Raw genomic sequence first — 14,150 nt, 5'->3', positions numbered from 1 at the left:
AAATGATAATTAATCTGAGCAAAAGGCGGCCGAAAAGGGAGACAAAAAGTGATTTCAATTAAACTTGGAAAAAGCAATTATTCATCTCACAGCCGTTCTTAAACTCTCTTCCCTTATTAAGATATGATTTATATTTTCATACTTTTTATTCCACGTAATGAAATACAGACAGCAAATTACGATCTACTTGCTGTTATACAACTTCATCGTATTTTGGTTTCGATACCCAATAAACTATCTGAAGCTCCGCGAATCATAATTAAACTTCAATATTTCAAACTTGTGCTATAAATTGGGAAATTTCAACAGGTTGTGACTATTTTTCTCATCATCCAAGCATTAAATATCATAATTTGAATACGAAAATTACTACCAAAGTTCTGAAATACTGCAAAACTGATGAGAATATGTCAAATTTGGCATTGCATTCATAAAGTTTGACATTTTTAGAACGTGATGTCATACGATTACTATTTGAATTGCTTACAGATATTTGAAACATTCATCTTGGTCAAAAAATAGAATGAAATCAACAATCATCTATGCGTAAATCATGGATCTATGCATAGGAATCCGAAATTAAACAATAATCGACTGTATGGGCTTCCAAAACGATCCAAATCTAGCACTAAGCATTTCGAAACAAATTCCCAGTTCCATTAGCACAAGGAAAATCGATGAAAGGTACATTACGATTTGTTTGCAAGGAATATTTTCCGAGAATTCGAGCTCTCACACATCACATCAAACGAAGACGTTTTTGAATAGTCAAAACATCGAATCGATGGAGGGTCATTCGGCGTACAGTCCTTGTTTGGTACCAAATGATTTTCGAGGTATTTCAATCGGAATTGTATTGGTTCAAACGCCATATTCAATTATAAAATTATGAATTTTCCTTCTCCAATCTCCAATCCATACTGAGAACGTCTCTTATTCTTTATATTTGTATTTCATTAGGCTCCAGGTAATATTAAGAACGCTTACTGTGATTATTTGTTTCCAGTTAATATTTAATCAGTTTAGGGAATTATATAACGTATAACTGGAGTTAATTGGGTTTGTTTTATACCACAAAAAAAATTTAATACAAGTTTCGACGTGTTGTATGTTATTTGTCTGTTTATGGATATTTAAACAACGAAATTGAAACGAGAATACGAGATTTAACCCCTTGGCTGTATTAAATAACAATTCGAGATAGTGATTCCCTTGACATACATTTCTTAGTGTTCGCAATACGAACCGATACTAGAAATGAGCTCAGTTTCAATCGATTGGTATATAGATCGACCAGTAACTTTATGAATGCTCAAAGTTTTTTCGTACTAAGAATTTTACTGTTTAAATAACAAAAATCATCTCAAAATCTAGGAGGATCCATTGCTGTTTATATTTTCGATTTATCTTTTGCTCTATTTATTCGTACCATCCAAGTATGCGTGTTATTGTTTTTGTTGTTGTTGCACGACGAATACTTTTTTATCTGTGTCCAGATTCATATAAATAAGTGCAAATACAACCCTGGAAACTTTAATTCGTCTAAATCCCGACAGAGAGCGTCATTTTGAAATTCTCCTTTCTCCAGAACCAATCAAGGTCCCGTTTTTCACCCATCGCTTCTTCACTGTGGCTACGGTACTCGCATTAAGACCTAGATGATTATTCTGATAGATCAAAGATATCCCATTTTGGGAATATTAGCAGCTTTCTGAATTTCAGTTACCAAGGAGGCGTTGAGTACATTTTTATTTCATCTGAACTCAAATCAATTCCATCATTTTCTTTCGCTCCTTCAATTTCTTCTACAACAGTTATATATGCTTCTAATTTTCGTGATAATTGATTTGATGATTCAATTCCTGTCCGTTTCGTTTTTCTCAGAATGTAATACATACTTTGTAATCTTAGATTTCTTTTTCTAATTCAGTTTAACGTGCCTCGAGTGATTGGCGCACAAAAACAATCAAAATATTTTTTGATTGTTTTGATTGACAATTTCTTTTATTTCTCAAACTTTTTCATATGTTTATGCTTCTTAATGTTTCCGATTTTAGGACTTTTCTGTTTTAAAATTAGTTTTTTTAATATTAAATGTTTTGATAAAGAGTTAAATAAATCGAAACGTCAATTTTCATCCGCCTTTCAAAAATTATTCACGAAAAAACTAAAGAGACCTAAAATCAAGAACATTTAGAAGCAAAACTATATTTTCTGGAAGCTTGGTATGTTTAAGGATCTCCATGATTGAGGTTAGTTAGAGTATTGTCTTTGAGGATGCGCTTAACAGTCACAGGACAGAACTTTGGCAAACAGGACGATTTTGACATCAAATATCCGTACAATATTTCGTGTGATTGTGGCGGAGTCTTCTTATTGTCACAGTTTCTCTCCAACTCAAAAAGTTTAGAGGCGGATGAGAATGCAATGTGATTTTGTAGTACTCTCCAAGATTCTTGGACGAATTTAGTTTTCAGATAATCGGCAAACTGAATTAGGAGTTAAAAAGGATTCGCGGATGATTCTTCGGCATGGGGATCTGCAGATTCGTTTTATTATAATGTTTTGGTATAAATAAAATTCAGTATCGATTTTTGGAGTTGTTTGAAAGTTAGATTGAAACATTCTTGATATGATTGAAATGGTAGGAAACAATTTTTCATACAAGTGAATTTGTAATGGAGAAAGATAGATACGAGTTTCTCAATTTCCATTTATCACTAGAAACGATAAATAAAAAGTCAAAAGTGTCAGCCGGATAGCTGTCTTCGGACTATAAATGAAAACCAAATACCCTATCACGTTTTCTCGTTTAATATTCGCAACAAACATAAAAAGTTTCTTCTCATCTCACAGTAGCAAACGCGTGCTACAAATATCAAGGGAAAGTTATGTCGCCACTGTAATATTTTCAATACACCAGAACTGTCCCGATATTAGTCCTCGTTTTTTCTTGGGTCACGTTTCGTAATTCCAAGGAAGTGTCATGGCGACAGTGGAAACGGACGAGAAAAATGTTATGTTATATGTTTGGCGTAGAAGAAGGGGGATTTCAGGGAAATACTAAATCGTGCCGTCATCACAAAAGGAAAGTACGCAAAGGGAGACCCGCTGAATTGATGACAGTCAGGTTTTATAAAGGATCCTTCCGTGAATAGTATTGTTTTAGTTATGGCCCTTCTACTAGACTTAATATCGCAAGTGCCGTAGTCAGATACAACATTATTGGTATTCATATTTTGTATTATTTATTATTGACGCAATTTGGAATCCCCGAATCATTTTCGTACAGCATATGATTGATAAATCGTCACAAAAGTCTGTAAAACCAAAGTTGAGTAATGAAACATTATCAGAGTTAAAATTTTTCTGTTCAGCTCAGTTCGAATATTGGAAAAATAGCTCTATTTGCTCTAAAATATATTCTGAAAGAAACTTATGTCAAACAACACTATTGAAGAACTAGAGGTGTTATTTTGAACAGCCCGCTATTTCGGCAAATGTCACTTTTGAAGCTGTCATTTTTTGACATTTGACAAGTAGAAACTACGCCATTAATGAAAATGGAACGATACACGCTTCAACAATGCATCGAAATTATTAAAATTCACTATAAAAATGGTGAAAGTTTGGCAGAGACGGTTCGTAAAACTAAAACATTTTTGGGTCTACGTGAAGCACCTTCTCGGACCGCAATACAGAAATTGGTGGAAAAATTTGAGCTGTTGGGACAAGTTAGTGATGTGAAGAATAAAACCCATGCACGTCGCTCAAGAAAACCCAGGTTTGTCCATTCCTCGTCGTTCTTTGGAATTAGCCATTCCACAAACGTCATTACACCGTATTTTGCATAAAAACTTGGGTCTTAAAGCCTATAAAGTTCAGTTAACACAAGAACTCAAGCCGGCCGATCATCAACAACGTCCTGTCTTTGCTGATTGGGTCCTTGAAATGTGTGAAAATGATCCGGAATTTCATCGAAAAATCATCTTAACTGATGAGGCCCATTTCCACCTTGGTGGTTACGTCAACAAACAAAATTGTCGAATCTGGGGCTCGGAAAACCCAAGAGTTATTGTTGAAAATCCTCTCCATCCTCAACGCGTGACTGTTTGGTGCGGTTTATGGTCTGGCGGAAGCAACGAAACCATCGATCTTTTACCGAGATCTTGTGATTTAACACCTTGCGACTTTTTCCTTTGGGGTCACGGGAAAGATAAGGTCTACGCCAACAGTCCAGCATCGATTCAAGACCTCAAAGATGGAATTCGTGAGGCTTTCGAGGACATAGGGCAGCCGCTTTGCAATTTGGTTACGGAAAATTTCATGAAAAGGATATGGTCCCGTAAGTGCAGTCGTGGCGGCCATTTGGCTGATGTTGTGTTCCATTATTAACGGCATACCTTCCTCTTTATAATGAACTAAACATCCGATCATTCACCTCAAAAAATGGCATATAAAGGGCGTTTCAATTGATAAATCGTCACAAAAGTGAGAGAAAAGAGAAAAGAATATAAACCCGAAATGAAAAAAGTGTAAATGATATAAATAGGAGGAAGAATTAATTGAATTCTTTCTTGTACACTTGTGTATAGTTTGAGGTTAATGACGAATAATGATATATACCAATTTTGAATTTATTGAATAAATTGATGTATTACATATTACATATTACAAAAAAATTTTAATAAAAAACTAGTGTTTTCCATAGAATTTTTGTAGCCCCTCACCTGGAACTTACATATTCAAATTTAACATATAAATTTTGCATATTATATATTTCCTTTAAAGAATTTTCTTTAGTATACCAGTGATTTTAGGCATGGATTACCGCAACTCACTGTTTTATGCGAGCTTCCATCCATAATATTACGACTTCCGGTTTTAGTAAAGTCCTACGTCGCTTATATACATTCCGGGAAGAAAGATAAGCATTCATAACTAATCGTCTTCTTCTCTCACGTCCTCCTTTCGGCGGATTTTTGATGGATTTATTGCCTATAGTCGGCTGATACGAATATAGAATCATGATAGGACTAACTGAATTTATGGTTTTAATATATAGTGCGAAAGTTCATTTTTTTCCAGCGCCTAAACTAATTCTATCCAATTTACCATTAACCACCATTTTGTCGTCGTTTATATTTTTTACTATAATATAATAAGATGAAATAAGAAATATAAATATATAAAAATCTAGGAATGGTAAACTGATTTTATATTTAGATCATTTTTATTGAGCTGTTTCAGAGTAAAAATTCTACCATTTCAAAGGCTGAGTTCCACAAGTCGCGATTGAGTGATGTAAAAATAATAAAAAATATCTCATTCGACCCTTCGTTTCTGAGTTACAGTCCTTTAAAGTTGCGATGGATGATTACTTACGTCCATTTTGTTTGTTTGGCGAATTATTAAAAATACCGTCGAATTTAAACCCAATAACATTTATATCACAATAAACACCATGAGATATATCTTATAGAGTGCAAATTTTAAAGCGAAACACTTTGAAAATCAAACAAATCCAATTGCTGCGTTCGATCTAAAAACATCCTTTCTCATTTTCGGGAAATAGAAAATGTTTTTCTCTATTGTTTCCTTTTAAAGGAAGAGCTATCCGGATCTATTCTTCCTAGATACAATTGAATTAACATCGTCGAGAACAAGGAGATTCGTCGGTTTTTCAGTCTCAGCGGTAGATAATTTACCGAATCGAAATTTATCATATCATACCATTATTATGTTTTAGGTTATGATTATGCTATAAAAAATATTATCGTAATTAATCTTTTAATCATTTTTCTACAGTTGCTCATCTTGTTATCACTATCAACAATAACATATCATTTAATAAAGGCGACACTGTCACTTGTCAGTGTCACCTGTCAGAGTTGGTTGTCGCTGTCGGTGACTTAGAAACCACATCTTAAAGACGTCGCTTAACGAATTTTCTTACTACGAACTCCCTAATTCATATAATAATAAATCAAGAAGGAAGTTCAAGGGAACATGAATATTTTTGATATACGAGACGTGTTGAAAAAGTACGGCAAAGTATTTTATTTGAAATAAAATATAAAGATAACACAAATTCAACTAGATGTAATTTTCTTTGAGATTTCGGTTCATTATTTGATTATCGCAACGTTGAATCATCGACGATTGGATTTTCTCAATGATTCACACCGGAAGCGATATTGTCGCTTGTCACTGTCTTCTGTCAGAGCTGCTTGTCGTTGTGGGTGATTTGAAAACTACATCTTAAAGACACCGTCTAACGAATTTTCTTAATGCGAACTCATATAATAATAAATCAAGAAGGAAGTTCACGGGAGAATGAATATTTTTAATATACGAGGCGTGTTAAAGAAGTACGGCAAATTATTGTATATTAAATAAAGTAAAACACAAACTCAATTCGATGTAATTTCCTTTAAAGTTTTGATAAACGTTTAATAGTAACATTTATGGAACAGTTTGTAACATACCATTCGGCGTGTTTTTTAGAAGATAAAGCTGGGATTTATCTATGGAAATCCGGGATGGTTGCAGCCCTCAACTGGATTCCCAGATATTGGAGTTGATGTTGAGTTTGTGGTCTGGTGACTGGATCTTTGGTGGCTGAAACTCTCAACTTGGCAGCTGTATAATTGCGGAAAAAAATTGAGAATGGAAATAGGTACACAGGAAATTACGGAAGGAACGAGTGGAAAGAACTGGAATTTCTTTGAGCACAATGATAACAAAAAGCAAGAAAAAGCTTATCAGCGAATATAATGAATAGAATCACTACAAATTTACTTAAAGTTACTTTTATTTGGAGTGTAGATAGATAGATTTGTGACTAAGAATCGTTTCGGTTATGGTTCCACGCTTTGCAGCAATTTCTATCATCAAAGCACTTAATTTTGATCCATTGTTTTCCATCCATCCATTGTAAATGGAAATATCTTCGCCAAATTTTTGAAATTCACCTCGTAAAAACTTTTTTATATTGGAGATTCATTAGAATGTTGCAACTGACCGGTGGTTGAGAATGCTGTTGACAACCTCCATCACTAATATTCCTTGGCTGACCTTTTTCCCTATTAAGAATGAGTTATTCAAACTCGTTGACTGATTTTTGTTTGTGTTGTATGTTTTTTTTACATCGAAGCTGAAGGTTTTTGTTACGCGGTCTGATTTTATAGTTGTCGGCACGTAATTCTTTTCACGGGTCAAATAATTCTGATACGTTAAATCGTGACTTTGGAACGTTGTTCTTTTCTGGAAAACAACGATTTTCCATCGATACGATATGAAAATGTGAAGAGTTTATTGCGTTTTTAATAAGAGTTTTATATTTTTATTGCAGACTTATAAATACCTACCATATCGCAGTTTGTTTGCTATTTCATATTCGAAAGATCAAACGTATTCGTGAACAAATCACTTCTTTGATCTTCTACAGAATAGCCAGATTTGAAAAAAAAAAACTTCTAATAAACTAATGCTTGTAATTCGGCACAGTACAGTATGAATAGTATAATAAAACGTACTTTTTTCGAGCTCCCTTTGAGATTTTCGTCAAAAGGTTTTTGCTGACACGTATGTACATCAAAACCAGATTGAAAACGCTCTCTTTGCAAGGATAGTGCTGATTTCTCCATAGAGATTATTTCAAAGAAACAACTTAAAAGGCGTTAATATAGTGCGGTGAGGAGTTTTCTTTAAAAATTTAACTAAAAATGAAAAACTAGTCGGCGCTGCGCATGACGTGCGATTTTACTAGAGCGCCTCAATAAACTTTCAGTTTTCGTATTTCAGTTCGACGCTCGACGACGCTCACGCCGGTTCTATTTAGACGCTTGATCTGGCAGACGGAAAAACACGTGACAAGCGATTTTTTTTTCGACATATTGTCAAATATCGTTTGGTATTCGAAGTGAAATTTTGATACGAGGGAGTGTCAAAATTTTGTGTCGATTTCGTTATAGGATGTTTTGATTCAAAAAGTGTTATGTGAGTGAATTTCCTTTATATACTATGAAGCTGGACAGGTCTCTAAATATCACAATTTTCATTATTTTGATTGGTAAGTGATCCATGAAAAAATTACTATCATAACTCGTGATAAGAATTGATTATAATATTATATAATAAAAATAATCATTTATCTCTTCTGATATATTTGTAAATCATTTATTCCTGATTTCGATTTGATTTAATTTATTCAAATTTTGTTGTTATCACATTATTAATCATCAGTTTCACTTTACATCTCCGTATTTGCTTACCAGAAATTTCATCATATGGATACAAATTTCATCTCATTATTCCAAGCAATAACTGGAAATGACATAATTATAAAAATATATAAGCAACGAAAAGTCATGGGCGTGGAAAATATGCAGAAATTATCTCAACAGACAAGTCTCTAGGAATCACTGGTTTTTATTTTTTTTTTAAAGACTAAGATGGTGAAATTCAAACGAATGGAATTACAAAAATTAGCATATTTATGCCGTATATTGTATGATTAACTATTTCAATGAAAATTTGTATATTCAACGAAGTGAGAATAGAATAAAAGAACAAAGGAAACTCGAAGCCGTTTGAAAACACGACAGAAAATCGATTCAACTTTTTTTTTGTGAGAATGTTTCATTATAATCGAGTTTCATATTTCTAATATTCCATTATTTCAGTACTATAAACATGTTTTGGAATCATTATCCCTCAAAAGGGGCGTTATTGTTTGTACAAATACATAATAGCGTCAATAAAGATCTCAAAAATTGATCATTTATTATTTGAAAACAGAAAGTAATATTGTTTATAACATATCTATGATACCATTGTAAAAAATTTTGTTTTCTGTATGTTTTTATGTTAATATTTGTAAATTATATATTGATAAATAGATAGTTTCCATACTTTTTGAATTGTAGACAATATTTTTTATCAAACTATGTACAAAAAATGTTTTTCCTTCCACGTCCAAACCTCCTATTTCGGAAACCTTCTCTTTGAACCTAAGAAATCCAATTACTCCAACAATTTTATAACAACTATCCGTTCCTATACACGGATTTAGATTCGACAGGATTTTCTCAAAGAACAAATGTAGTCAATACTTTATTGATATTTAATATTTTGATTTCCTAACAATGATGAACAGTCTACTATTTAACATTTATCTGAGACAATCTGAAGTACATTTAACAACTAAAAACTTCTATTTTGAAAAAACACTTTTTCATTTTCATTTTCCACGATAAAAGCGAGTTGATTGTGATAAAATGATTAAAAAAAAACTAAGATACATTCGAAACATCAAAATTTTATTGAAAATTAAGTGATTCTTAGTAAGGAATAAAAAAGTGTCATTTCCTAGTTCGATTCGAGTCCTCAAAAATAGTTCAAATTGGGAAATCACAGCATCGAGATATTTCAAACTAATTATGAGAAAATTATGAACAATTTCCTTAAGGGAAGAAATTCAATATCAAACAAATTTCCTAATGAAAGTTAGATCTTCCTGGATATTCCCAAGAAGATTTGGTTAGTTATTCAGTCTAGAAAATGAACTTATTTTTCATTTATTTATTATTTATTTCCCAAGCTAAACCAAGATATTACTAGAAGCAAATTTTTTCAAAAACAATTTAAATGGATGATTAAAAAATTCGTTTAATGATATAATACACGAAGATGGTTCCAAAAGTACCTGACCCATTAAAGGAAACACAAAAATTCACTTCAATGAGTTCGATATCCTTTTTATAATAATAATCGTGGAGCTCCTCAAAATAATCATTAACTGTCGACATCACCTGTCCATTGTTGAAAAATCTTTTGACAACTAAGGCATTTTTTCAAGTTTGGGAACAGATAATCATCTGAGGGGGCTAAATCTGGCGAATAGATTGTATGAGGTAGCAATTCAAAACTAATTTTGGCCATTGGAATAACAGAAACAACACTTGATTCTTAGTTTAGATAGTAAATGAAAATTATCGCACGCGCATCCCAAAAAAATCGACGACATGAAATGGTTTTTGCCTTCTTTAGAACCAATTTTTTCCATGTTTACAAACGTGGAGTCTTCAAACCCGAAACATATGCTGTTTAGATTGTACACTTTCTAATACAGTCGTAGTTTTCAAACAAATACCACCATTTCTAGGTAAGTCAGGTACTTCAGGTAGAATCGTCGTATGTAAAACAAGATATTGTTTAATATTTTTTTGATAACAAATAATCATTAAGTAGAGGTGACATCTAATAAATCATTTGTTCATTATTGTTTGCGTAGGTGTCATTATTTTCTAGATATGCAATCGATATCCATTAAATTCAATTTGGAGGTTGTTATGGTCTCTTTGTAGGTCACTTCCTATTAGTGGTTGTGGTTACACTAATAAATAATAATTGTGTATTGATCTTTGATATCGGATAACAGGATAAAATAATTAAACGGAATTTCAATGGTTGAAATGAAATGTAATTGGTGGCGTAAGAGACTTTCCAAGTGATCATTTCCCAGGACAATTTTAACAATTATTCAAAACATCACATCATTGTGTTATCAACGAGGGATGAATTTTAAATTCAATAAAATACCTCTCAACTTGTAACGCGTCTATGAATTGAAAAGAGCATTTTCGTAGCACGTTATTACATGTTGATATATGACTGCCACCATCGTTACTTCCTAATGAGGATGATTGAGTAAAAGGGTCCCAACCACGCGTTCTTCTTGTAAATTGGACAAAGGGATACAAAATACCTTCGTTATTTTCACCTTTATTCTCAGATTTTTTTGTTATGAACATTAATGTATGACGCCACACGATAATATTTTTTTTACTTGTTCATTTTCAGAAAATTCGTCATTGACGGAATTAAAATTTTCATTTTCTTTTTTAGAATCGTAGAATTTGCTTACATTCAATGAGGACTTGACTTTTTAGGAATTATCTTAGATAGGTTTTACTATAAAAAGGATTCTGTTGATAAATTTTGGTAAAAGAATGATATTTGAAGTTTGATAATCAACAACCGCCATGATACACATAATAGAAAAAAATTATCCCAAATATTGAGATGTTTGTCTTATATTCATAGTTCTAGATTTTTCGTATTACAGTTTACTGAAATATTTTGATATCTGTTAAGAGAGTCCTTGTATAATGTATTATCCTATCAGGATAAACATTTTCTCTTGTAATAGTTTTTGCTTTTCATTTGAATATATATTATTTCCATAATATGTTATTAGGAACTTTTCCATTCGTTTCTTAATAGAAATGGAGCTTATTATGACACTCATTTGTATGGGTTCCAAGTAACGAGCATATCAGAAATCGAAATCGCGTAGTGGATTATCCAGAATATCAATTACATGCCTGTTTGAGTTTCTATTCTTGGATTTCGCACCCTAAAACGAAACCCTAATCATATTTCTGGAAATATAAATGCGGAATGAGATTAAATGTTAAAATATAATGGAAGGTACGTGTTTGATGAGATTTGATTGGAAATTATAAGTATGTCGTTTGTCCTCGAACGTTTTGCGAATGGTGAATCCATAATTATTGTAAAATTATCATCAACCAATTTAATAAACTATCTAACAACTTGAGAGTATCTAAAAACTCGGATTCTGTAATAAGAAACTAGTTATACAAGATTTTTTATGATATACATCAACTTTGAAGCTTTTTGAAACTAACTGAGTGAAATTTTGAGTTTTAAAATGTTTTTAAATATGCATAGATAACTAGTGAATGTTTCGAATTCTTTTAAAACATCAACAGGGGTCAAGAAAGGGAGAAATAATCCTGAGAATTTACAACTAAGGAAGAATGTAGTAACTTAGATAGAAACCTGAAGATGCTACATAGAGGACGAAATCTCTCCCCACATTCTCTTCAAGTAACTACAGAACTTCAGAGGATTACCCCTATAAATATTGTCTATTGTTTCATATTTTGTGTCGTAATCTTGATTTATTCCATGTCTTATTTTTGGTCTTCAGGTTTTTCTATACCAAATCTTCCAACTTTTTCTTTGGCCTCTTCTTGTGCGGATTTTACACACATTTGTTCTCGCTTGTATTTCTATTTCATTAATTCTCCTTTCCATCTCTTCTTATAACTCTTGGATATTCCTCATCTACACTTTGAATTTTGTCTTTTTGGTTTTTTGTTAAGATCCAGCTTTCCAATCCAAATATTGATTGTTATTTTTTTCATACACATATTCTATTGAGTGAATAGTAGTTTTTATGATAAAATCGTAGTCATCTTAAATCAGGAATTTATGAGAAGACCATTAGTAGGAAATTTTCCATATATTCCTTAGTTCTCATTTGAAAATTCATGGTACATATGGTTTTTATTCGAAACTAACAATCGAAACATGTTTATCAATATACCCTATTGGAAAAGTATTTATTTGTATCAATAACAAATATTCTCATGTAAACGCATAGAAATTCAACCTTTTTCAATAACTATAAATAACATTTTAAAAAGTCGTCCGAGATGGAAGAAGAACATCCAATTTTCTCACAATCATGTCCCCGAGAGAATATAATACCTTGGGGGTGGAATAGAAATTCTCAAAAAATAAAAAAAATTAGACGTAGAAAAAGACACCATATTAGTTTTCATCTTTTCGCTGAATGTACGGCTGTGGTTTGGCGAAACTACAAAGTGTTACAAGATTGCGAACGTGACAAGGAAGAACAAAGAAGGTTTAAGATGTGGTAGCCACATGGTGATTTTTATTATTTCGCGACTATTGTCTACAATGACATTTTATTAATTTCAGCACCTAATAACCCGACCTTATTAAAAGCTATAAATCGACAAAATTAATTAAAGATATACAGCTAGGAATGTTTGTTAGTTCTATTTTATATAATTCCATTTTACAAATATTTGCTTTTTATTGGTCTCCATTAAATTTCTTGAGGCGTGTCCACCAAATTTTCCAAAGTCCTCCACCATATTTTTAAATTCTCATCTATAGATTTCGATTGGAATATATTTAAATATTTAACTGATGATTTTTTATAAGCTAATTCTACTTTCACAATTCTAAGTGATTTTTTTGAGCTTTAGAAAACATAATTATGACAATTGAACATGAAATGTCGATCTGATTCATTTTAGCAATGTGATTTTCCAATAATTTGTTCATATCTACTTTTTGTTATGTTATCAGTAGGGTTGAACGTTTATATTTAAAATTTGACCGATTTTGTATTACAACTTCCGTATGATATAAAAATTATTGACTCCTACATCCTTATAAGCTCACTTAAGATGTCTTAGTAAATTGGTGATGTTCAGTAAATCCTATTTGAAAACGTTTCGCTATAATTAAATTTTGTGAATATTTGTTTTGAACGTTGTACTGCAAATTGGATAAAACACAAGTTTGTGTTACCACGAGGCATCTATGTACATCATTCCACGGTAATATACAATTTTGTTTTATACTCTATAATATAATTTGCTTTAATTGTTATTAGGAACATTTAACTTACACAAAGGTAATCCCAATATCACTGCATAACTTCAAATACCAAGAATGTTGTCCATAACGTCGAAATTTCTAGTGTCCTATATCAGTTTACCAGTTGAAACTTGGAAATGGTTTAATTCTCCTATATTACCTTGCTCTCAAATTAACAGGAATCCAAACTACGCGAATTTTGACTTACATATGTTATGAATTTGATAACAGAACTGTAAACTTTTAACTGTGCTGTATCTTTGTTAATTTGAAGATTTAAAGAAGAGGTAATTTAGAGTTTAAAATTGAATATATTATCGTCCTAAAATCATTTTTCAATAGGATATCTAATAAATATTGCCTATCGGTGATCGATATCAAGATTTTATTTGCAATTTATCACATTATTTTTGGGTCACTGAGTCTTCTGCATATTGGGAACCTGAATTATTTAAGAAAACAGAAAAGAGGAAAATGTTTACATACGAATAGAGCCATTCGAAATTCCGACGAGTCTAGGAAACGAAGCTCTAAAAACCTTCCCTCTAAAATCTTGATGATTACACTAGAACTTCTTTCTATTATATTACGTCGGGACCAATCATGAACCTTGTCTTTTCCTGGCACTTCCAGGCTACTAA

At 32.0% G+C, this 14,150-nt stretch overlaps 1 protein-coding gene across 1 annotated transcript in view; it reads left to right on the top strand.

Moving 5' to 3' along the window:
• Positions 1-7,804: 7,804 nt before the first annotated feature.
• The window catches only part of LOC130895365 (butyrophilin subfamily 2 member A2-like), a 168,226-nt gene continuing 161,880 nt past the window's right edge, over positions 7,805-14,150 (top strand). Inside the window, exon 1 of the mRNA XM_057802604.1 lies at positions 7,805-8,074. Coding sequence (XP_057658587.1) covers positions 8,026-8,074 — 49 coding nt within the window. The 5' untranslated portion in view covers positions 7,805-8,025. The remainder of the gene's footprint in view (positions 8,075-14,150) is intronic.

Source organism: Diorhabda carinulata, chromosome 6 (genome assembly GCF_026250575.1).
Source record: "Diorhabda carinulata isolate Delta chromosome 6, icDioCari1.1, whole genome shotgun sequence".
NCBI lineage: Eukaryota > Metazoa > Arthropoda > Insecta > Coleoptera > Chrysomelidae > Diorhabda > Diorhabda carinulata.
The sequence above is the reverse complement of the archived record's forward strand: the minus strand, read 5'-3'. Positions and strand labels throughout refer to the sequence as shown.